Below are 26,593 nucleotides of genomic sequence, written 5' to 3'. Positions count from 1 at the left end.
CAAATGGCTGATGGAACTTTCTGCCTTCATTGTGCTATTGATCAATAATCCATCTGCCACCATCCCACTATTGTACTTGAGACTGAATGACATCCCAAATGCAGGAAGGCTCTCTCCATTTCAGTTATGACTTTGGATTTGCTCTTTTTGAGAATGCTTTTGAAGAAAAGCAGGCTAAGTTGGATTAATAAATAAAAATAAATTTATTTGGTAGCGTAACGGTTGCTTTGGCAGTGGCATATTTTTCCCCTTCCTTCGGAGAAATGAATGCTTCCCATTAAAATCCATAGAATATTGTTTATGGTCCCTGGGACCCACTGCATCACTCAGAAGTGTATCTTATTACAAATGTGTATTATATAATATTTGAAAGGGATATCATAGTATCCTAAGGATTTTAAAATGATATTTGTAATGTCAATCACATGGTAGGAAGGAAGTACAGTACTTATTCTTGGAAACTAAATTATCTTTTTTTTTTTTGCTTTCTTCTTGAAGAAAGCAAGCAGCTCAACACATATACGTGCGAACAGAGACATACACCCAAATAAAAGAGCCAATACAAATGCTCGCTGCCCATGTTTTTTATTAGTAGTAATAATATTACAACGCTCCAGCTAGAAGCTATGGATCAGAACGGATGGCTTGAATAATTTACCCAGAGGATTGACTTCACTTAACTAAGAGGTCTCAGCATGCCCTTACTGAAAAATAAAAATTGCACATTTCTTATCCTTCTCTTCAGTTAAAAATATGCCCAAAGGTACATTAGGCTTCGGCGTTTATACAAGTGTCTTTAACTGGGAAACAGAAATAACATACTTAGGAGTTTACTATCTTTATTCACCTAAGCCTTGTCATCTAATCCTAATGGCACATTGCTCCCTACAAGAGAAGGAAAACAAAACACAACAAACAAAGGCTTTACATAAATAGTTCAAATCTGAAGACATTCTGCTTATAAAATAAATTAAAATTGTAACAGGACCTGCAAGGTCAGTTTTGTTGGGCAAAGCAATCCTATACTCAGATGATGCCGAGGATGGAGTCCTGGAGATATTACACCAGTAGAATAGTCCCTGTAAAGCCATCCACTGACCTACAATGTGGAGGACTATAAATTAGGGTTAGGACATTCAAAATAGGCTGGCCACATACTCACAACCTTTTTCTTATTCTTTCCCTTCGTTTAAATCCCTTGTTTGGAGTCTGTGGGTTTTCCCTTGAGACATTAGCTTCTCTGTGGAGATGTTCTAATTCACTTGGTTATCAATGCAGTATTCCCATTAAGTGTTTTGCTGTAGAGCCTTGAAATATTCCAGGGAGGGACTGTCGACGATTGTATACTAATTCCTCCTTTTAGTAATCTGGTGACCAACCAGTCCTTCCCATTCCTTGCCTGTTTTACCTTGGATAAATGGGGAATGAACCACAGAATTATACTTTGTAGCCTGAGTTTCTTCCTCCTCTACTTCTTTGAATGAGGGACTCTGCTCTGTCATCTCCTCATCACAGAAACAAAGTTGATTGTTGACAGTCTGTTTAATGTCTCAAAGCAAAATGCCAGTTAAGATTCTGGGCAGAGAAGTGTTGTCAATCTGCTTTATATTAGAGTATTTCATAAAGGGCTGCTTCTACATAATGCTCTTCTTGTTCCCCAACGTTCAGTCTTGTGCCCTCTAAAATGTGTGCAACATGAGTTCAAATATAGACACCGCCCTAAGTTATGCACTCTTTCATCAGAACGGTGGTTAACCTATTGATTGTGCCTTTATACACGGTGATGACTTGCTATAATTGGGTTTTGAGCCGCACTATGTCCCAGATATAGACAACCCATGATGCACTCATGGGTTTCCCCTCTCCCATTAAGTTCAATGGGAGAAAACATAACAGATCTGAACCTAGAGAAAAACTGCACCTTCTGTGAGAACATGGCCACAAATTGTAGAAGTATGGGATATGACCAAGGTTGGTTCTCCTCTATTCAACTCCTCTCTCTGCTATGCTCTACCCTTTCTGTAAAGATTATCTTCATTAAGAGAACACCTCTGCCTGCAGAGAGCTCTAGTAGCACATGAGTTAATATTGCAACATAACTGGTATTTCACCAGATAGCAGGGCCTCCACTAAAGTCTATAGCCCCTCAGCTGAGAGATCTCCAGTATAGGATTGTGCCCTCTGTGCCTCTGCAGCAGAAGTATCGTTTTTAGTACAAATTTATTTAGTCATCTAGCAAATGTGGACATTCACGTACCTCTGTAAACAGTTTAATAAGGTTTATTATATTTCTGAGAAATGTTATGTGTTTACAGCAGATTTTTGAGCTACATCTTATATATGGTAATAAATATATAACAATATCTATGTTCAGTTCCATCACACAATTGTAGAGGAGAAAAATAAAGCAAATTGCCCATTAATATAACGTTCCTTTTAGTTTCATGAATGGTCATATTTAGATGTAAACAAAACCGAGCGAGTCATTCCAGATGAGCTACCCCCAAAACCAGTGGAGGATTTCATGATGAATTGCAATGGTCCTGGTAGTAAATACCTAGAAAAGGGTTTAAGAGACAAAGGCATAAGAATAAAACAGATGTCTTCAATTCAACTAAACAAGTATTCATCAATAAATAATCTATAAGGAAGGGGGACATAAACTTGTACAATTCAATCATAATATGACCAACCAAGTATCAATTTAATAGTTAGTTTTAGTTAGGTTACTTTATTGATTAGCCCTTAGGCCATATCAAAGTGCAGAGTTCCAGATACAAATTATTACTAAAATCTGATAACAACAGTTTAAAATGGAATTGGATAAAATACAATTTAAAATGAAATTGGAATAAAATACAGTTTAAAATGAAATTGGAATAAAATATAATGATTTAATATATGGATAAATAAAATATGATAAAATTATATTTTGGTATCACCTCTACAACCTACCCCAATCAGGCTTACTCAGTTAAATAATATTGCCCTTTTACATAAATTATGTACCCTGTTTCTCCCAAAATAAGACATCCCCTGATAATAAGCCCAATCGGGCTTTTGAGCGCATGGCAATAAGGCCAAGTGCTTATTTCAAGGTTCAAAAAAATATAAGACATGGTCTTATTTTCGGGGAAACACGGTACTTTGGAAATGCTTCCAAAATTGGGTAGTTTCAACATTAAATATAATATTTGAAAGTACATCAAACAATCCTAACTTCTTCTTTGAAATGAATTCAGATATATTATTTACAGATATTATCTGGAATTCATGTTTCTCCCTAGTCTCAGGCCAGAAATTATGGTTTCTGTGGAAATGCTTTAATGCTTAGCACACTATTATCATGCTTCATGCATGCAGCGTGGTACTACCAGTTACATACACACATATTGGAAACATGTAATCATAACACTTCTTTTTCTCACCCATCACATGCCTACAGAACTTTTAAGATTTAAAAGCAAGTAAAACACGAGCCATTTGAGAATAAAAGCCTTCCAAGCTATAGAATAGCTTTTCTATTCTATAGTTCTTCATATTTTCTTTAAGGACAAGTGTATTCTATGTGGCCTTTATGCTGTTTATCCCAAATTATGACAGGGTCAGTGTGAGGAAGGCCATAGAATTTAGGGGTAAATCATTTTGTGTTGCTTTGTTAATACATTATTGCCTGCATAAATTCTGACCCAAAAGCATCAATACAAAATTTTGCTGAATTAAACTAAACCATACCATTACTTAATGAAGTTGTGATATAGCTACAACCACATTAGCATGATTTTAGCAAATTGCTAATTCACCATTCATCAATGACTCTCTTGATTTATATGCTTAAATCGGTGGCAACACCAGCAGACACAGAACTTGAATAAAAACCTACAATCATTTATCATAAATTGTCTAATAATCACCCTTTAATTTACTTCTCATTCCTAACGCTCTATAATTACTTGCAGATATTAGATGCTCTAAAAATGTATAAAAATAACACCTACCCTAAGTGGAAGCTACGTTCCAAGTAATGTATTATGCTAGAACTAGTGCACATAATAGAGCACACTGTTTAGAAAACGTTACATCATGAGATGATGAATTCTAAGCACCGTGGCTGTAAGAGTCACAATGATTAAATGCCATGAGAGCATATGCTAAAGCCAGGTTGTTGTTATGAAAGGCTTCCTGTGAAAGAGCTGCAAACAAAGACTTGTTTTAGCGGAACGATGCCTATATTTCAGATTCTTTTCCTCCCGGATCAAATCCAATGAAGTGTGTAAAATGGCAGAATTCATGCCCTAAGGCTGCATGCAAAGATCATTAAATATGTCCACAGTAGAAAGGACACATTAATTACAGGTTTTGAAAGGTTCAGGGGGAAAATAAATAAATTAAAGAAAGAAGTGAGGCAAGCAGCTTTTTGTGAAGGGCAAGGGAAGAGATGGAGAAGGAGTGGAGTATATTTTAAAGACAGTTCTTAGTGATAAAAGTCTTTACTATGTCATTTTATCACTCAGAAATGAAGAGAAATTCCAGGACGTTTTGACAGGCAATAGTGGTTAGCTCAACTGTGTAAGTGGTATTTACAGTCCTTAATGTGAATATGCAAGCTATACTCAAATAATTCTCTGTAAAGTAAATCATGAAACGCAACAAAGATCTTTGGTCAAAGTTGATTAATGTTAGATCATCAATGAACAAAGATAAAATATTAGCTATGGGTAGTTTGTTTGTTTTTGTTTGTTTGTTTGTTTGTTTGTTTGTTTGTTTTGGAGAAACTCATTGCCCTGCCAAATGTTTTTTACATTTGACTTCAAGTTACATGACACATGTGACTGAGTATCTAATAACACAGTTATAGCAAAGAACTGGACATCGTCACCTATTGCTTTAAAGAATTCTAGAGTCTTTAAAAAAAAACTCTGCTTCCAGAAAATTCTGCTAAGCAAATATATGTAACTTACAGAAATCAAAGATGGTTATTAATGAAGGTATTAGAAATGCCTTCTTAAAAGCCTTCATGCTTCTAAATTAACAAACCAAGAGTGCTAAATATATTCTCCACTTTAGCACTTTTAAAATAAAAAAATCATTGGCTCAATGACAGGTTAAACTTCCATTCAGTTTAGAAGAATTAATTCCATGTAGATACTATTCTACGTATTAAGAAAATGTTGGATAACCACCTGTCTGAGATGGCGTAGGGTTTCCTGCCTGGGCAGGGGGTTGGACTAGAAGGCCTCCAAGGTCCCTTCCAACTCTGTTGTTGTTGTTATTGTTGTTGTTGTTATTAGTGCAGTGGCTCAGTGATTAAGACACTGGGCTTCTCAGCTGGAAAGCCAGCAGCCCAGGTTCGAGACCCAAGCACCACGCAATGAGGTGAGCTCCCATCCTCGTCTTAACTCCTGCCAATCTAGCAGTTCGAAAGCAGGCAAATGTGAGTAGATAAATACTGTAGGTACCACTTTGGTGGGAAGGTAACAGCAAACCATGACATTATGCTGGCCACATGACCGCAGAAATGTCTTTTGACAGTGCTAGCTCAATGTCCTTGAAACAGAGATGAGTGCTTGTTGTTTGTTTTGTTTGTTGTTTACATTTATACCCCGCCCTTCTCCGAAGACTCAGGGCGGCTTACAGTGTATAAGGCAATAGTCTCATTCTATTTGTATATTTTTACAAAGTCAACTTATTGCCCCCCCAACAATCTGGGTCCTCATTTTACCTACCTTATAAAGGATGGAAGGCTGAGTCAACCTTGGGCCGGGCTCGAACCTGCAGTAATTGCAGGCTACTGTGTTCTTAATAACAGGCTTTTACCAGCGTGAGCTAAACCGGCCCTACCCCCTATAGTTGGCAACAACTAACAGAGTAAAATCTGCAGGGACTCCTTACCTTACCTTACTATTCTATATACCTTCTGCCCCTCCAAAGCAGCATCTACTAAATATATATATAGTTAGTCCTCAACTTAAGAACATTTTTAGCAACTGTCTTCGTTATGAAGATGCTGAAAATTATCCAGTCCTCACATTTACATCTGAGTTGTGCACCTGCAACTGCTGCACATCCACAGAATCATTGTCAATGGGCATGTATTTATATGGATTGCACCATTTAGGGGTCTCATGATGACCTTTTGCAACTTTCCTAGCTGACTTCCAACAAGCAAAGCCAATAGGGAAGCTGAAATTGCTTGACCGTTGCATGATTCACTTAACAACCGTACTGATTCACTTAAAGAACACAGCAAAAAAGATCAAATACTTTGGCATAACTCACTTAACAACTGCCTTGCTTTAGAGCAGCAGTTTCAGGCCCAACTGTGGCCTTAAGGCAAGGACTACCTGGAATGCATTACTCTACGGGTCCTGTCCAAAAGCTGCAGCTACTGATTTCTTCTAAATATACAATAATCACTTGCAAAATTAAGTCTGCCTTTGCTAATGTGTCAAATGCATTGCAGTAGTCCAAATGGGAAGCCTTGCTCCCAGTGATCCATGCCTTAGTCAACTCCTGTTTGGATTATTGCAATGTATTCTACATGGGGCTTGAGGACCATCAGAAATTGCAACTGATGCAGAATGCAGCAGCGTTCAGTACCCTATGGCAACGCCCCCCAACTTTTTGGGCACCAGCGACCGGTTCCGTGGGAAAGAAGTTTTTCCACAGACAGCAGGGGGCTTGTTTGCTTGTTTGTGCAGCCCAGTTTCCGGCATGCCATGGCCTAGTACCAATCCACAAACCAGGGGTTGGGGACCCCTACCCTATGGTACACTCAACCACTCCTGCATGAATTGCACTGGCTTTCAATTGCTTTCTGGGTGTGATTCAAGTGCCGATTATCACCTTTATGACACAGAGCCAGGTTACTTGCAGGACCACCTCTAATTAAAGGTTTCTGCCTAGAAACCTTTAGCTAGAGGGTGATTGGGGGGGAGGGAGGTCTTTCCAGGTCCTCTCCGTTAAATGTTGCCATCTGATGAAACCTCAGAGGGATGCCTTCTCAGTGGCTGCCCTAATACTTTGGAACAGCCTCCCACCAGACTTCAGAAGAATTGCTACCCTTTCACCCTATCTGGGATGTGTGAAGACTTGGCTTGTCCCCCAAGCACCAGGTTAGAACGGGGGTGGGGGTGGGGGTTACTGTGAGGTTGTCTAGTCTGGCACCTGGGAGGAAAGGTATGTTTTTAATTACAGTTTGTTGTGAAATGCCTAGAGTCCTTGTATGAAATAGGCGCCCATTTAAATCCTGTAAATAAATAATGAATTGATTACAGACTAGGGGGAAAAGAAAACATGTATTCGACCACGAAAGTTGGAGGAGAACTCCTGAGAAAAAGATTTAAAGTCTGCTTTATTAAATACTTTCAGTTTAGACAGGATAGGAGAATAAACTACAAAAAGATAACAACTATACTGCAGAGAAGAAATCTATACTATTTTTTTTTCTTTACTAAAGGCATAGCAATCGCTTTGATGCATTAACTGTTTAAAATTTAAAAATTAGAATTATAGATAGTTCTTCATTAACGACTGCCTTTTTTAATGATGGTTCAAAGTTACAACAGCACTGATAAAGTAGCTTTATGACTGGTCCCTAAACTTATGAGTGTTGCAGTGTTTCACAATTACATGACTGCCATTGGCTAACTTCACAGCTGGCTTCCAACAAGAAACACCAATAGAAAAGCCAGTGATAAGTTGCAATTTGTGGTCACATGGTGTTGCACTTCATGATTGTGGATGATTTGCTTAACAACTGCAGTGGAACGGATATGTAAGTCTGGCATGGTCATGTAAGGTTCACTTAACATCCATATTGCTTAGCAACAGAGTTGCTGGCCATTGAGTGAGGACAACTTGTAATATAAGGAGCAGCATTTTGATAAAATCTTCCTAAGCTTTAAATGCTCTACAGTTTGTCACAGAAGATGTTTCAAGAATCTTTGTTTCAAGAATCAAGATGTCAAAGCACTTTATGTAGAATTCAACTTTCTCTAACTTGGCAAATCAGTATGATGTAAAAGCAAGTACAGTGTGTCATGAGAATCAGAAAGGTCCAGGTTCAAGTCTACTCTCAGCCATAGAAATTGCCTGGGAGTTTTCAACCAGTGATGGTTTTCAAAAAATTTTACTACTGGTTCTGTGGGTGTGGCTTGGTGGGCGTGGCAGGAGAAGGATACTGTAAACTTTCCATTCCGTCCCCAGTCCAGGGGAAGGTTACTGCAAAAATCCCCATTTCCTCCTGATCAGCTGGGACTTGGGAGGCAGAGGATAAATGGGGGTGGGGCCAGTCAAATTTTTTTACTACCGGTTCTCTGAACTACTCAAAATTTACACTACCGGTTCTCCAGAACTGGTCAGAACCTGCTGAAACCCACCTCTGTTTTCAACCTACTGCTATTGTGAGGATAAAATAAAGGGAGAGTTCATGCAGCTACCCAGAACTCCTAGAGAAAAGGCAGATCTGTAAATCTAACAAATAAATAAATGGTGCCTTCCAGACCAGTTGGACTACAACCCTACCTTATAACAGCTCTCTAGCCTCTCAGGCAAGGATTTTTTTCCAGCCTTGCTACTAAGGTCTTCTTAACTGAAGATGCTGGCCCTGAATTATGTTGCTTCTCAGCAGTATGGCTCATCTTTGAGATATTTCCCCATCAAAATCTGGTTCTGATTATTTCAAATTACTCAACCTGAGGTGGTAATTTTCTTTGGAACCATGTTGTGTATGGAAAAGGAGACAGGAAAAAAAAAAGAATTCAAAGGATTTGAACCTTCCCTTATCTTATTTGAAAAGCAGATTTGATTAGGGCATTAAGAAGATTCTGTACTTTCCTTGGAGGAAACAAGAAGAAGGTTCCTGATGATAATTTCATATGAGTTTTGAATTGGAGAGTATACATTTTTCAGTTTTTTCCAAAGGAAATACTGATGAACAAATGTCTGGTGGTTAATTGCTGGAAAGAAATTACATACTTCAGAACTGGAAATTAAGGACTGGAGCATTTCCAAGAAAGGCCAGTTATAAGAAGGGGGGAAAAAAGATTTACTGCAAATTTTCTGCAACATCATGGAGTTCTCAGCCCTAGAGACACCTGCCAACAATCATCATCATCTTTCTCAAAGCTGTTAAATGGCTGAAGCTTGCTTTTTTTTCTGACAAAGGCTATTGCATAACTATTGTGCATTAAAATTACTACATTAAAAAGATAGAACAAACATCTGAATTTGAACTGTGTTCAATTTAAAATGCCGTTTTAAACATTAAACAGGCTGAAGGCCCACACTGATATATTAAACAGATGATTTCAGAGATTTCTGGAATGATTTTGGGCTCAAAAGAGTTGAATTCAGAATATTTTTGCATATGTCTATTACTTTACATTTACACCTTGCCTTTCTCCTAGAATTGTGATGGCGAACCTATGTCTCACGTGCCAGAGCTGGCACAGGAGCCATCGCCCCACTTCAACTCTGTTGCGCATGTGCGTGCACCTCCCACCAGCCAGCTGGTCTTTGGGTCTCTGCCACGCATGTGCGGGGCACGTGCAGGGGCCACGTGTGCATGCATGGGGGTGGGGCACTGTAGAGTCTACGCACGCATGAACGGGGATGGGGCACACGCATAAGGCCATGTGCCCATGCACGAGGGGCAGAGCACATGCACAGGGCTGCGTGCACATTGCATTTTGAGGGTTTGGGCACTCAGTGCTTTGGGCACTAAGTCCAGAAAAGGTTAGCCAGCACTGTCCTAGAAGTTCAAATTGGTTAACATGATGTCTCACTTCTTTTTATCTTATCTCCTCTACTACAGGCCTTTCAAACTGAAGAGCTGAGGGGGAAAAAATGCCTGTGTGACCTTACATCTTTTTGACTGTGCCCCAGTCAACCAAGATGTCTTGAGCAAAGAACTTGTATTGTACTTTCTAAAACATTCAAAACAGAATTGGGAAGCTGATGGGAAAATTATTCTGAACATCATTACTATTTGAAGAAATCTCTGTCAAACTGTTCCAGATCACTCAGTGCAAGTAACGGCTTTTTAAAAATTAGCTCAAAATTTAAAAAAAAAAAAAATATTTTTTTTTTAAACATTGTAATGAGAAGGGAGAAGAGATACTGAGACTGGAAAAAAAAAAGACTTAAAAGGTTTATACGTAATATTAAGTTAAAGAGAAATTTTAAGAGATGGCAGCAAAACAATTAAAGTCAACTGCTACAAAAACCCCAGGAACATTAACACCGGGAGTCTCTCCAGCACATACAGCAGATACAAAATCACTAAATTTGGAAGCACTTCAGGATAACCTGAAAGAATTTATGAAAGAATCTCTTAACGATGCTATGAATTGGCAAACTTCCCAGATAGAGGATAAGTTTAAATTAATTACAGAAGAAATGTCAGAGATGAAAAAACAGATGTTAGAAATTCAAACTGGAAATAAAGAAGTTAAAGAAGGTTTGGTGTCAGCAGTACAGGGTCTGGCATCAAATGTGATTTTATTGGAGCAGGAAGTAGAAGAAATAAAGAAAGTTAATTTAAAATTGGAAAATGAGATTGAGGCAGTTCAAAGTAAAATGGATAAAGTTGATGATGAAATTGTTTTGGTACAATATAGAGCAATGGAACTTGCTTTACGAATCCGTGGACTAAAAGAATGTAAAATGAGAATTTGAAGCAAATTTTTCGAGGCCTTCGCAGAGATTTTGGCAGTTCGGCCAGTAGATGTGGCATTTTATATTGATAAAATTTATCGTGTGAATTCCTGGATAGCAAGACAAAGAAATCTTCCCAGAGACATTGTTATTTATTTTACTACTAGAACAGTGAGAAATTAGATTTTACAAGCTTTTTTTAAAGGAGACAAGATTCAAGCAGCCGGCCAAGATATTTTAATACTAAAGGAAATTCCCCCCAAAATGTTGAGAGGTAGGAAGGAGTTTGCTTTTTTGGTGAACGAACTTAAAAAACGTCAGAAATGGAGGAAGTGGATTGATTATATTCAAAATAAGTATCAGATTAAAAAATATCAATTAGTTTTTGAGTGAAGTTAGGAATTATTATGTATTAGTTTAAGAAAGAAGGGAATTGATAGTGTGATGGTGTGAAATGGAATATGTTTTATGTTATATTTTAGATTATGTTTGTTAGTTACAATACCCTGTATTCTGTTCTGGGAAGTCTCGGGGAAGGAGGCGGGAAGGGAAGACTATAAATTGATTGGTTGCCATTGTACAGGAATAATGGTAGAATTAAACAAGTTGGAATGGTGTAATGTCGGGACTGCTCGGCAAACACTCCCGAAGGAAAGGGTAAGGAAAGAGGAGTAAAGAAGGAAGAAAGTAGGTAGGTAGGTGGGTAGGGAGGAAAGAAGGAGGAGAAGAAAGGATAGGAGGAGGAGAAGAAGGAGAAGATAGAGGGTTAGAAAGGATGGTAGTGAGAAGTGGGAAAGAGGAGGGGAAGTAGGAAAGCGAGGAGAAGGTGGTGGGGGAAGTTTAAGAAGGATGAGAAGGGAAGAAAGGATTAAAGGGGGGAGTGGCAGTCGAGCAGCCCTGACTGAGTATAATTTGAGTATAGGACTGATTGTTGGATAAGTGATTGTATTGTACACTGGTCAAATTGTGGGAATTATTATGGAAAAATAAAAAAAATTTGCAAAAAAAAAAAAAAAATTAGCTCAAAATTGAGAAAAGTTCTAATAGATCACTCCTCCTACTTATTAAAAAGACAACCCCCAAAAAAATTGTATAGATGTTCATCCATGCTACAACAGTCTATTCGATTGGGATTTCATATTCATTATATTAACATGCACCAACTTGGTGCCCCTCAGATATTTTGCATCACTAAGTCTTGGAAAACAAAGGGGAGAAAATGATTATGTTTCTGCACTAAAATGTATAGGCAACAATCAGAAGCTAGAAATTGCATCTATATGAATATGGGTGGGTGTCCTTCCATTCAGTGGTGTCCAATAATGGGAGATTGCTTGGACAAATCCCTGTGATTTCCTTGGCAAGGTTTTCCAAAGTGGCTTGCCACTGCCTCCTTCCTAGGGCTGAGAGAAAGTCACTGGCCCAAGTTCACCCAGCTGGCTTTGTGATTTGTGATCTCTCAGTTTCTACCCTGATGCCTTAACCACTACACCAAACTGGCTCTCACAAGAATCAGTTTAAACACATGTAAACCTGGAATGAAACGTTAAAAGTTAAATTAAACTTTTAATTTAAAGTTTAGCTAGAACAACTAGACACAAGAACAGTTTTTTCCCGAAGGCCATCACTCTGCTAAACAAATAATTCCATCAACATTGTCAAACTATTTACTGAATCTGCACTACTATTAATCTTCTCATAGTTCCCATCACCAATCTCTTTCCACTTATGACTGTATGACTGTAACTTGTTGCTGGCAATCCTTATGATTTATATTGATATACTGACCATCAATTGTGTTGTAAATGTTGTTACAACATTTAACCTTGATGAACGTATCTTTTCTTTTATGTACATTGAGAGCATATGCACCAAGACAAATTCCTTGTGTGTCCAATCACACTTGGCCAATAAAAATTCTATTCTATTCTATTCTATTTAAAGTTTAGCATCAACTGAGATTCTGCAACCAAATCCAACAGTATGGAAGCCTAACCATGTCCTTGCATCCCTAAATTGCTTTTAACATCAGACCGCAAAATGTCAAATTCAGCATCATGCATACCTTGTGTCGTCCCAATCAGAATTCATTCCAGTGATGGTCCCTCTAACATCAGATGAGTATTTGTAAACCACTAGCAGGCACTGTTTACAAAGTTCAACTATTCGTTGGCAACACTGGAGTTGATCGGCAGTCACAGCTTCTGTGCTTTTACTGAATATTGTCTCCCAAGAGCTCCTGTTGGCATGGAAACAGACATGACCTCATGCTTTTCCGCCACAAATGACAATCTGAAATCTTTACGTGAGAAATTTAGCCACAGAGAAGGAAGTGAATTAATGTATGACCTTGTTAGTTTACAGTAAAGAGCTGGTTTTGTTTCACCCACAGTTGGTGGGAAATAGGAAAATAGAAATTAATAATTCAGCCTTTGTATTTCAAAGGCCACACTAGTCAGAGCGTCTGTGGTAGAACTGTTGTTGAGAAGAACAGAGTTTTGGGGTGGGAATTGTATTCTTCTTTATGTGCCCTTGAAATCCAGCAACATTTGTCAGGATGGGGTTTGGAAGGAGCACAAAGTAATTCAGGAGACATAGGAGCTATTTCTGCTCTTGACTCCAGAGCAGCTCCTGCCAGGATGACTGTTGCCCATGGACCACCAGATGATTAGGGAACATGAGAACTGAGCAAATGATCAAAGCAGCAAAAAGTCTGCGTATGTATTTGCGTAAAAAATTCAGTTCAAACCACTACTTCCCAAAAGAACATGCCTATGATTTTCAGCAATTCTGTCTTGATTAAAAAGTCCTGTATCCATAATCTTTCCAACACTCAGAATATAAAATACAGAAAAAGAGAAATGAATATTTTTAAGAAAGTCTAAATAAATAAACAGTATTACTAAATTAACTATGAGGAAAATAAAGTCGCAAACGAGAAAGAGCCTTGTTTTTATTCAAGAAAAACAATTTCCGTGTCTGTCTTCTGTGAGTGTATATACTCTTACCCTGAATTACAGAAACAGTTCCACAGCCCTTGGCCGTGGCTCCAGAGCAGGCGATTAAACACACGGTTAAAAAGTCGGTATAAATGTAAACATTCCACATCTGAAACTCTCCAGATATGCTTCAGGACAGAGCGAATACTGACTTTCACAATGTCTAAAACCTACAAAAAAGATTACATTGACAAAATAAATAAATAAAACTTAAGGAACAGTTTAGAAAGCAACTTGAAAATTACTTCACAGGTTCTAGGATGGATCATTTTTGTAAAAAAAAAATGCACTTTTACCACTTCACTTATTGCATATATATCAAATATATTAATCAAAAACATTTATTTAACCATTTATTACCGTTCAAGGTGACTCTAAACATCCATCAATTATTTATTAGGTATAAGGCAACGCCTACCACTACAACCACAACAAAAGAAAATATAAAAGGAAAGGAGGCGGCAACTTCTTGAAACTTAGGTAGCTTTTATTTGATTTTTTAAAAGTTTAATTTATCTTCTCTTTCATAAACCAGGACTATTTTCAGAGGTATAAAACAACTGCTATTAGGAGGCTTCCAATTTTACAAAATTTGACTCAATTTACCATGATTGACAAGATGTAGCATTTTCTGATAAAGGTTGAATTCAAAGGAAACCTATTCTTCCCGTTTGCAACCCAAGCCAGTTAAACACAGTATTGATTGGCTATAAATCTTTTATGTCATGAGATGACCTCCAGAACAGTGTTTCAGTGATCATGATAACGACAAAGAAGAAATTTTTGAATCAGTACATCAGTGCCTCAAACTGAGAAAAACTCTGCCTGACATGTAGAAAAGGGGAAACAAATCAAAGTGATCTAATTTCAGTGTCCTGATTAATATGTTTTCATGATACTGGTATTCCAAGCACAAGCAAATGCTGAATTCGACCTGCTGAAAAAAAGACAGTCCCTGGCATTTCTGTGCTTCAATATTCACCTTTGATTTCCTATAAGGCTGACACTATTTGTACATTCTATTTTTCTACCTAAAATCATATCCAAGCTAGTTAAACTCTCTAGTTAATGCTCTCAAACACAAGGCATCTACAATTCTCATTGTTTTCTGAATATCTGCAGATGGTTGAGGGGAAGTTCTTTCATTTGATTACACAGGAAGCCAGTAAATTATGGCAGTACAGGCATGGCCAATATGATATCTCAAATAGAAACTGATACTATTCTTGTTTAATTCGACTAGACTTATTTATAACTGTTTCTGGCTCATAGTGAGACATTACTGTTATCAATTTTTCTTTTTAAAAAATCGACCTGCAGTTGTTCTTATGGAAGCTTTAATTTGTCTTCTATTTATGTACCGTATTTTTATGTATTTGAACAAAATAGGTAATTTTATTGCCCTCCTGGATCCAGCCACGGTTAGTCTATTTGAAGTATTTCTTATTTTTGGTGGATATGTACTGTACTTTACCACTCAGTAATGTAATATCTGAAGGGTTGATTTCTATAATTAAATGATATACGACAGGCCCATTAAAGAGCCATATGGCCACTTAGATGCAGAGCTCACTGCTGAAGATATATACAGAGCCTTGGAAGAGAAATCAAAACTGGTCACATAAAACCAAGTCCTTCTACTTTAGGACAATAATGACCTTATTTCAAATCCTTTCAGCATTGACTAGACGTCACAGACCCACGTCTTGCTTCAATTAACTTATCAATTCCAATTTTCTGTAAATGATTGTTAGTGATTCATAGACTTTATACTGGACCAACATGTTCCACTCAACAGCAAATGTGGAACTGTAAATATAAGAGCATTGCAGAAACTATTTTGTGGCTTTAAAGTTAATTAGCTATGAATTAAAATAAAAGCTGGCTTTAAAGAAAATTTATTTAAGGATGCCTGGACAAGAAACTCTGCACAAAGCAATATAGATGGAAGGATGGACATACCAGGGTACACAAATGCCTGGAAACCACAGGTAATTTTATACACAATGCAGTAAAACTGAATTTAGACTTAAGAATTACAGGGGAAAAAAACTAATTTTCTATTTGCAGAGATCTTTTATGTTGCCTATAGTGACTGCACTGTTTTGCAGAAAAGACGCCTAGAGAGTGCCTGGAGGTCCAGCCGTTCGGAAGCTGACCGAACACTGGTTAGGTCATATATTCAGACCTACCTAGTGGCACTGAGGGAGGCTAAGCACACTTACGTTTCCTCCCTTATTGCATCGGCAGATAACCACCCGGCCGCCCTGTTTCGGGTGACCCGCTCTCTCCTGCAGCAGGAGGTGCGGGATGACCCCCTGCAGGGACGTACCGAGGATTTTAGTGCGTATCTGCACGATAAAATCGCTCAGCTTCGGGACAGGTTGGACCAAAATTGGGTAGATTCAGGTGAGATGTCGGAGCCTCATTTTATTGAGACTGTTTGGGATGAGTTTGATCCTGTGGCTCTTGAGGACGTGGACAGGTTGCTGGGAAGGCTTAATGCCACTACATGTTTACTGGACCCGTGTCCCTCCTGGTTGGTGCTGGCCACACGGGAGGTGACACGGGGTTCGCTCCAGGGAATTATTAATGCTTCTTTGTTGGAGGGTGTTATCCCTTCTGCCTTGAAAGAGGCAGTGGTGAGACTCCTCCTCAAGAAGCCTTCCCTGGACCTAGCCATTTTAGGTAATTACCGTCCTGTCTCCAACCTTCGCTTTGTGGCGAAGGTTGTAGAGAGTGTGGTGGCATTCCAGCTGCCCCAGTTCCTGGATGAAACGGTCTATCTGGACCTGTTCCAGTCCGGTTTTCGGCCTGGGTACAGCACGGAGACAGCTTTGGTCGCATTGGTTGATGATCTCTGGAGGGCTCGGGACAGGGGTTACTCTTCTGCCCTGGTCCTGTTAGATCTCTCAGTGGCTTTTGATACCATCAACCATGGTATCCTGCTGCGCCGGCTGGGGAATTTGGGAGTGGGAGGCACTGTTTTTCTGTGGTTCTCCTCCTATCTCTTTGACCGGTCGCAGACAGTGTTGGCAGGGGGGCAGAGATCAACTGTGAGGCGCCTCATGTGTGGGGTGCCGCAGGGGTCGATTCTCTCGGCCCTCCTGTTCAACATCTTTATGAAGCCGCTGGGTGAGATCATCCGTGGCTTTGGGATGAGTTATCAACTGTACGCTGATGACACACAGCTGTACTTTTCCACCCCAGGCCACCCCAACGAAGCTCTCGAAGTGCTGTCTGGAAGCTGTACGGGTCTGGATGGGGAAAAACAGGCTCAAGCTCAACCCCTCCAAGACAGAGTGGCTGTGGATGCCGGCATCCCGGTACAGTCAGCTGCAACCACGGCTGACTGTTGGGGGCGAGTCATTGGCCCCGATGGAGAGGGTGCGCAACTTAGACGTTCTCCTGGATGGGTGGTTGTCTTTTGAAGAACATTTGACGACCGTCTCCAGGAGAGCTTTTTATCAGGTACGCCTGATTCGCCAGTTGCGCCCCTTTCTTGACCGGGATTCCTTATGCACAGTCACTCATGCTCTTGTTACCTCTCGCCTGGACTACTGCAATGCTCTCTACATGGGGCTCCCCTTGAGGAGCACCTGGAGGCTCCAGTTGGTCCAGAATGCAGCTGCGCGGGTGATAGAGGGAGCTGCTCGTGGCTCCCATATAACACCAATCCTGCGCAAGCTGCACTGGCTGCCTGTGGTCTTCCGGGTGCACTTCAAGGTGTTGGTTACCACCTTTAAAGCGCTCCATGGCTAAGGACCAGGTTACTTACGGGACCACCTACTGCCACCGTTTGTCTCCCACCGACCCGTGCGCTCTCACAGAGAGGGACTCCTTAGGGTGCCGTCAGCCAAGCAATGTCAGCTGGCGGCCCCCAGGGGAAGGGCCTTCTCTGTGGGGGCGCCAACCCTATGGAACGAACTTCCCCCTGGACTCCGACAACTTCCTGACCTTCGGACCTTTCGCCGCGAGCTGAAGATGTATTTATTTTTCCACGCAGGACTGGCATAGAATTTTTAGATGTTATTATGGGTTTTTAATTTTTAATTGGTTTTTAGGGTTTTAACTGTATTTTAAATTTGGGCCAAATTTTGAATAAGTTTTTTAGTTATTGTTTTATTTCTTTTGTGTTTATTGACTGTCGTTTTTATTTGACTGTTAACCGCCCTGAGTCCTTCGGGAGAAGGGCGGTATACAAATTAAATTAAATTATTATTATTATTATTATTATTATTATTATAATTATTATTATTATTATTATTATTATTATTATTATTATTATTATTATTATTATTATTATTATTTAAGAATTGCAAAACCTTAAATACCTCTTCCACTAATCTATTTATAGCATGTTCCAAAAATATACCTTTCTTTGAACTTGACCATAAATTGCCAAGTCAAGATAATATAATCAAAACAATTATGATCCCAAATCTAACACAATGGAAGCCGATTCAGAAATAAGTTTCTATACCAACCCTCACACATTATGGCTACCAAAATCCCTTCTATCTTATCTGCCAACCTTTTGTACAGCAGAGCAAGTCTGGCCACAGACACAACTTTTCCATTAACTTAATCCTTAAAATGGATATATACCGAAGTATTGGTTTATACTTCTGATTTGTCATACTTGCTGTATATTATCCTTAACCAATATCTTGCAAATATATATACTTGTTGTGGTCCGCCAGCAACCTGTGGAGCTAGCAACAGAGTCGGACAGTGATGAGCCTGAGGAAGAGCATGGGCCAGTCCTGGAGGCTGGGGAAGGCCCAGTTGTGGGCTCTGCGTTGGAGGCTGAGATGGGGCCAGGGCCATCGAGGAGTGAGGTGCAGATTCCAGAGCCTCCAGACACTGACATTAGTGAGGCAGAGGAACAGGACGAGCCTGTTCCTAATGCACGCATGAGAAGAGCTGCCAGAAGGCAAGAGCAGCTCAAGCAAAGAGGATGACTCGGGAATAGGGCCAAGAGATGATTGGCCCCTCCCATAAGGCTTAAAAGACCAGCAATGGCGTTTGGGCTTTGCCGGAAAACAACGTTGATAGCTTTGTCTTCTTGCATTTATTTTGTATGGGTGTCTTCTGAACTTTTGCCAAGAAAGGCCTTTGGCAGTTTGCCTAATTGGACCAAGGTTGGTGATAGGATTGAGGAATTTGTGTTGGGAAGAATTTGCTTTAATTTAGTTGAACTACGCTGAGAATGAAGTAATTCTCATCTGTTCGAATAAAGTTTGTTTGTTTTTATACTGACTGAGTTTCTTACTACCTACTGGGGCCTGGGTCACAACAATACTTTATACCGCCACTTTCTCTTTGATTTTCTTCCTTTTTTAAAAAAAACACTTGCCCTTGCTCCTATGAAAAGCATTGGTTTTTTCAATAGGGTCACAGTGTGTACTCACACATTAAACTGCAATGTCAGTGTCAAAGCTAATCTTAAAAACAAGATTAGGTTTAAATACAGGGAAGCCTACAGAACTGTCTCCTTGCCAAAAGAAGAAGTTAATAGTACTTCAGATAACATTCATTCTCCTGGTATCAGGCATATTTTCTCCAAAAGAACACACTTTCTACACAGCGATTTAATATGTCATCCTGACCTAACCAGTGTATCTGAAATATCACTGAAATCAGTAGAAGAAAGCTGGTGAAATATGATGATTTTTAATGGGGTCTCCTTTAACCATCTACAGGAAAATACAAGTTGGAATGATTTCAGGTGTGGGACTAGTTTGAAGCACAATTGTAGGAACAAGTAGTTAAGGAGAAATGAAACAGCACAAATATTCCTTATTTTTGACATGTTAATTCTGGAGACTGTAGGGAAGGTGACATTCCATGCTGGTACATGTTTAGGTGGCAATAGCTTGAGTACTCCACTTGGAGAAGTATAAAGAGATGTGTGCAAAAGAACAGCTTTACATCAGTCCTTCCTCCTCCCTTCCCCCACCACAGGGACTTTTAAAGCACCATGAGTAATTGGATCATAGCCAAGTTCTAACTATGAAAGGAAGATGCTTCCACACCTGAATATAGATACATATATAAAGAAGACACTTCCATAAGGAAGAGGAAGTTGCAGGCAAACAAGAGGAGACATCATAGAGGGAAAAATGTCATTTGAATCAGCTACATAGGACTGACAACTGCACCAAAATATTATCTGTGCCAACTGTGCACCAACTGTTTCAGAGTGCATAACGCATTGTGGAAGTGCACTTCCTCCTTAATGTTGTGTCTTGATATGCTTGCTTTTGAGAAATCTGATGGTGCAGTTACTTTACCTAGACCAACACTGTGATGTAAAAATTTGGGATTTAGATTGAATTAATTGTCAAGATAACAGATTTCATTCTTAAATTATTTATACTGGGTTGAACAAAATATGTTTTTCATATTAGGGCTGCTGTTATTTTAATATGCAATTTATTAGCACCACAAATAATGCACCACAGTATTACAATTATTGCTAAACCCAAAGATAAACAGAAAACAGAGACATTTCTCTGTATAGCATGTTCCGCCATTTTACTATTTTGAAACTGCAATTCTCTTGCTCTGCTTAGGTGGCAATACAGTTACTCTGGAATGTGTCATATTAGTCAGATGAAATGGAGAAACGTCAGTCTGTCAGTCAGTCTCCCTCCCTCTTTCCCTCCCTCCCTGATACTCATTCTTAAAAATATGAAGGACTCCTGAATTTAAAGGACTTAATAAAGCAAATGACTAATATGACCAATGACTAAATGACTAATAATAATAGTAGTTCACATGGCTAACCTCGAGTGAAAACAAGAAGTTGCTTCTTACCTTTCGCTGTTTTACAGAGTCCAATTTTATTAACCAATATGATGCCACTTTTGATTTATGGTATTTCCAGTTATCCATTATCTATATTAAAGAGAAAAGAATTAAAGTTAGAAAGGAGAAAGAGGTAGCTTCTAATTAATTAACTCTTCATTCTTTCACTCATTCATTTCTTCTACTGTCACATGTCAAATGCAACTGAATTTGTTTCTCGCCTAGTCTGCTCTTGTAAGAACCCACGATGCCAGACTAAAAACATTGTAATCATTACTGCACAAATGTGAGGACTGCCTGAAAATTAACCATGAAGCAATAATATCCATGAGAGATCAAATTAGTCAATCTCACAAAATCACATGCCCTATGATGGAAAGCCACCCCATTTCTACGTTCATCATAATGTTATACATACTGTTCTGATCTTGGCTTCCTTAAAAAACATATAGCACAGTCCCGGCAAACCTCTCTTATTCATACTGTGAAATATTGTCATTCACAGTCCAAAAGGCTTCACAAACAGTCTTTCAGGGGAATGTTTATAAACACCCACCTTACCTCCCTTGGAATGCTGCCAGAGAACTAATTGCCAAACACAGGGCAAGGCCAAACTTAGCACAGAGTCAAAGAAGAACTTTCCAAAGCTTGGACCGACCAGATGAACTAACTGCTTCCTGCAAAAGCTCACATCCCGTTCGCTCCTCTTTTATGTCTTATGGGAGGGGCCAATCATCTCCAAGCCATACTCTCAAGTCGACCCTGTTTTCTTAATTGTTCTTGTCTTCTGGCAGCTCTGTGCATAAGCACACTGGGAACAGGCTCCCGCTATTCTTCTACCTCGCTGATGTCAGACTCTGGAGGCAGCAAATAACTACCAGATGGCCTTGGCCCCCTTTCTGCCTCCAACTCAGAGCCCTTGTCCAAGCCTTCCCCAGACACCAGGACTGGCCCATGTTCCTCTCCAACCTCCTCACTGTCCGAATCTGCTGTCAGCTCTGGTGGGCCACAACACATACATCTCAGAGAGGTGGTATTTGCAGCTGGAGGTACCTAATGTGATCAAGGTATTTCACCTGCCAGATAATATATCTAATGTAAAAACACTACCTTCCTGGATCAGGTCAAGGGCTCACTTAGCTCTGTTCACACAGTAGCCAATCATATGCATTCAAGAAACTCACAAACTTATTCAGGAAAGCAAACTTCTTCTTTTACTATTGCCCTTTAGCAGATGACATTTAAGATGTGCTATCTGTGATTCAGGCTATAGCCACCAATATTAATAGCTGGATTCTCCATGAAGGTGCCTAGTATCCTTTAAATACCATTTAAACTGAAGACTACTACTTTTTTTTAATCAAGTTTTTATTTTTATTTTTAAATTTATACATATCATTGTGTGAATGGCGCAATGTTTGAGTATCTTACATTTTAATACATATAAACATATTCCTAATTATTACATTCCATTTTCCTTATTTCATATTATTTACTCCTACCTTTTACACAAAATTTTAATTTTCATATAAATATTAACTAGTATGCAATAACATCTAAACCAATGTACTTCAGCATCCGTTTTATCTTCTGTTATAGTTTCAACAGTTATGACCCTCAAGAAAAAAAAACACGAAATTGTCCGTCTGTTTTTTTTTCTCCTGTACACCATATTTCACCCATTTTTACAACATCCCTTTCCTTTCCTCTTCTTTCTCCTCCCTCTCTTCTCTCCTCTCCTCTCCTTCTCTCTTTCCCTTCTTCCTTCTCCTCTCCTTCCCTTTCTCCTCTCCTCCTGTCCCCTGTCTATTCCCCCTCTCTCTTCTTCTCCACTTCCATTTCCTTCCCTTTCTACTCTTCTCCTCCCCTCCCCTCCCCTCTCTCATTTCCCCTCTCTACCCTGACTTTCTCCCCTCCTCTCCTACTCCCTTCCACTCCACTCCATTTATAATATTCCCAATTCCTATAGAATATGGTGTATTTTCCAATTAATATCTCTTTCAACTATAACCATACAGCTTCTTTAAATTGTATTCAAAAACCAAAGAAACAGACTTAATCACTTACGCATATATTGTTAATAATCATCATCATACTTATACTATCATAATATTAATTAATCTTCTTGTTAATTTTATACACATCATCATTTTAGTCACGTATATATATGCAACTGCACTATTATTCTTTTAATACTAACATCATTTCATTAATCAAACAGCATACCATCTAAATATCAGTTTCTTACATCCTCACATTTCAAGCTTACCACTATTTTCATTCTTTGTGCCTATTTTTCATATTTCTTTTCCTAACTTATTTGACTTTGTGATACATTGCTTTACACCCTTCCATTCTAAACTTCCACTAATATTTTTCTTTTTTTCCCCTCCGTATTATTATATTCAAAGACATGATATTCTGTTTTATCATTCATATTCCCATTCTCTAACTCTTCTTTTCTATATATTTTAAAATGTATTTTACACATAAATATATCTTTACCTACATGATAGTCACATTTTATACACTTTTAATAATACCATCATTCAACCATATAATTCTAATATTAATACAATTATTACCATATAATCATATCTTTAACTTTTTCTCCCCTTAACCATTATCTCTTATCCACATCCCTTCCTTTAATCCTATATTTTTTTAATTTGTCTCCCCGGTTTTCCTCTTAAGTCTTTCATTCCCTCTACTTCGAGGTTTATATTCTAAATCCATAATTTAATTTTTCCTCCTTGCCCTGTCTTTCCCCACTGTTTAATTTGAGAGCTTTCTGTTCTAAATCCTATCATTTCCCCAAAGCCTCTTTTTGTTCCTCCCATTTCTTTTTTAAACCTTTTAAAGTGCTTTCCCCCTGTTTTAATTCCTCAATTCTTATTAATTTTAATAGTGTCTCCTCCTTGTTAACTTCTGTTTGCTGGTTTCTCAGTTCTAATTCTCCTTCTATTCCAGTTGATTTCCATTTTTTCCTTCTTGTCCTGGTCTTTGCTCTTCATCTCTTGTATACAATTTTCCAGTCTTCTATCTATACGATCCAATATTTCCACCGTATCTTTGTGCAGGTTCCAGGATAAGGTCCTTAACGTCTTTGTTATTTTGAGTTATTAACTCCATTTCGTTTAGGTCTCCTCAATCCGTTCAGAAACCAGGCCTCCTAATCAAGTTTAAATGTCTCATCAATGTCTAATCAAATCAGTTAGTTACTTCAGGGATCCTCTATTCCTCAAGTCATTTTTGTATATTCAATTGTATTTAAGGGTCCAGACACCAATTCTTTTTTTTAATATTCCAGTCTCCAGTGGTTAGAAAGTAAATATATATCATTCAACAGTTATTTCCCTCCATTTCAATATTGGCTTCCGAGTCACAAAAATTTACTATCATCAGCAGATGGCGCTCTTTACTTCACTTTGTTTCCTCTCTGCTTTTATTGTGACTCTGCTATTGTTCAACTTTTATTTTGACACACCCAGTTTATTTCTCTTGCTTAGTTTATCTTATAGCTTCGTTATTTGAAGAAAAGGTAGGTTTATAGTTCCAGCATCTTAATATGCCTTCTTAATATCATGCCTTTTATTTTGGGGATTCCATTTCCCACTTAATTTTCTTTTTAAACAGATAGTTACTTCTTTAAATTTTCAATATGCTTTTTTTCCACAAAAATTGCATGTCGCTGTAGAAAATTGTTCTAAAAGATATTCCCGTTAAATTTTTTGTGGGGTCCAACTTCAGCTGTAAATCTTTTCTTATCCAGATGACACACCATTCAACATTTCTCTACTCCTGCACAAACTTATGGTTCTGGCTGTTCCTCGGCTTCATGGCAGCCATTTTGACTACCACTGCTCCTAGTCTTCAGATGTGGGGGGTTTCTGAGTCAGGGAGGGGAGATGCAGCTCCCCTCGACCTGCAAGGCAGTCCCCCTTTGCTTCACCACCCCTCCAAGGTGGCTATGGCTTCAAATGAAGCCCCCGACAGGGAGAGCTCAGAACAGACCCACAGAGGTCGCACACCGAAGGTGCCAAAAGTTCAACCGGAAATCCGAGTGAAGACTACTTCTATATCTGATAGCCAATTTGCCTAGATTATGTAAAAATAAAAAAACCATTTCTCTTTTATTAGTCTTGAATCCCTCCTCATTTAATATTAAAGATGACTCCAAGTTCTAACACTGTGAAAAAAGGGGAAACCCTCCTTCTCCTTATGCATATTTTCCTTCCATGAATTTGTATAGTTAAACTTTATCTCCCCTCTCAGCAGATCTCATCTCATAATAATTTTGATTATATTTTTTTAAATTTTGTTTTCATTCTACCATGTCATCCCTGCGGGTTGGTCATAAAAACTATACCTTGTATTCCAAATTGTTTTAAGAGTGCCGTTGAATTGCTGGATTTTTTTAAAAAAATACAGTAATTCTTTTTCTAATGATTTGAGACATGGAATTTCCTTTTTATAGAATGCCTGCATGTTATGTTGATACTTCATTAATAGAATATTTATTCATATCATTAATATGTAACAATAATGTAGGGGTGAAGTTTCAAATATTTTACCTACATTATTTTGCACCTCCAATATTTTGCACCTACATTATTTACTCTAAATCATTTGTCATTTTGAGACTTATGTGCCCAATTCTTTGGAGCTCTTTGCAATCCCATTTTGAATTTGCTACCATGAACTATGAACAATTTAAATCTCATCAAAAAACCTGGCTATCTCATGGCTCATTGTTAAATAGACTGCAGATGCCCACTCCTCTTCTAAATATTGCCCTAAACTGCGTATTTCTATTTAGGAATTAGCAATTCAAAAAGATTCCCATTGCTTCTGAATCTGCTAATGCTCAAGTGGAAATTTCTTAAGTGTTCCTTGTATTTGTTTTGTTTTACAGCTGACGTTTTTGTAAACAGGTATAGGAATGCAAGATTTTGGAAACATAGCATGATGTTAAAGCATTTCTTTGCAACATAAATATTATTTTAAAATACTGTGCTATAGGTAGTTCTGCTGTGTGCTATTCCAGTTGTGCCACTAGATGGCGTAAATATGTTATTTTAAAAGGAATATGCTGAAAGACTAGCAATATTAATGATAATTTACATGTGAAAATAAAAGAACTTTCATATTTTTCTCCCTCCAAGGATGGAAACTTCCAACAATTTAAATTATATTCAGATGCCTTTCTGCCCACCCACACCAAAAGAAAAAAAAAGCAATAAGGATCTAATTTTTCTGAAAGTTATTATTAATTGAAAAGCAGTCCCGTGTAGTAGCAATGGAGCATACATAAAGGATTCTGTGTCATCTTAAAGAATAAGAAGTTGATTGTGGCATAGGTTTTTGATCTGCAAATCTGCTTTAACAAAGACATGTAATAATTGAGAAGATAGATCGTTGTTGTCCATTATTTTCTGAATGGTACCTGACTAGTTTATATTGAAGCTTCCCAAACATGTAAGCTGTCTAACCCTAAACCCTAACCCAGCATGTAAGCTGTTAGTTTGAAAAAATTATGTAGCTCAGACAAACAAGCCAGGTTACATACTATATATTGACAGTAATTTGCCCCAGAGAAAATAATCGTTTCCATTAAAAGGTAAAGGTAAAGGTTCCCCTCGCACATACATTCTGATCGTTGCCAACTCTAGGGGGCGGTGCTCATCTCCGTTACAAAGCCGAAGAGCCAGCGCTGTCCGAAGACGTCTCCGTGGTCATTGGCCGGCATGACGGAACGCTGTTACCTTCCCACCAAAGGTGGTCCCTATTTTTTCTACTTGCATTTTTTACGTGCTTTCGAAACTGCTAGGTTGGCAGAAGCTGGGACAAATAACGGGAGCTCACCCCGTTACACGGCAGCACTAGGGATTCGAACCACTGAGCTGCCGACCGTTCGATCGACAAGCTCAACGTCCTAGCCCCTGAGCCACTGCGTCCTTTACAATCGTTTCCATTACCAGATCCCAAATATTTCATGACTTTAGAAAAACTCAAGTCAGGTAGAAAAGTCACCCATGTTCCATCTATACTAGGCATCTCCAACCCATGGCCCTGGCCAGCTAGTAACGCAGTCCTACAAGATCATAAACTTTAAATATTAT

General features: G+C 38.6%; 1 protein-coding gene across 1 annotated transcript in view; it reads right to left on the bottom strand.

The window, feature by feature from the left end:
- Positions 1-690: 690 nt before the first annotated feature.
- TTLL7 (tubulin tyrosine ligase like 7) overlaps positions 691-26,593 on the bottom strand; it is an 89,679-nt gene continuing 63,776 nt past the window's right edge. The window contains exons 19-22 of the mRNA XM_058178249.1: positions 20,481-20,561; positions 13,668-13,828; positions 12,725-12,898; positions 691-2,557 (exon numbers count right to left, since the gene is read on the bottom strand). Coding sequence (XP_058034232.1) covers positions 2,443-2,557; positions 12,725-12,898; positions 13,668-13,828; positions 20,481-20,561 — 531 coding nt within the window. The 3' untranslated portion in view covers positions 691-2,442. The remainder of the gene's footprint in view (positions 2,558-12,724; positions 12,899-13,667; positions 13,829-20,480; positions 20,562-26,593) is intronic.

The sequence above is a fragment of the Ahaetulla prasina genome, chromosome 3, assembly GCF_028640845.1.
Source record: "Ahaetulla prasina isolate Xishuangbanna chromosome 3, ASM2864084v1, whole genome shotgun sequence".
Classification (NCBI taxonomy): domain Eukaryota; kingdom Metazoa; phylum Chordata; class Lepidosauria; order Squamata; family Colubridae; genus Ahaetulla; species Ahaetulla prasina.
Note: the sequence above shows the minus strand (reverse complement) of the source record. Positions and strands in the feature narration are given on the sequence as shown.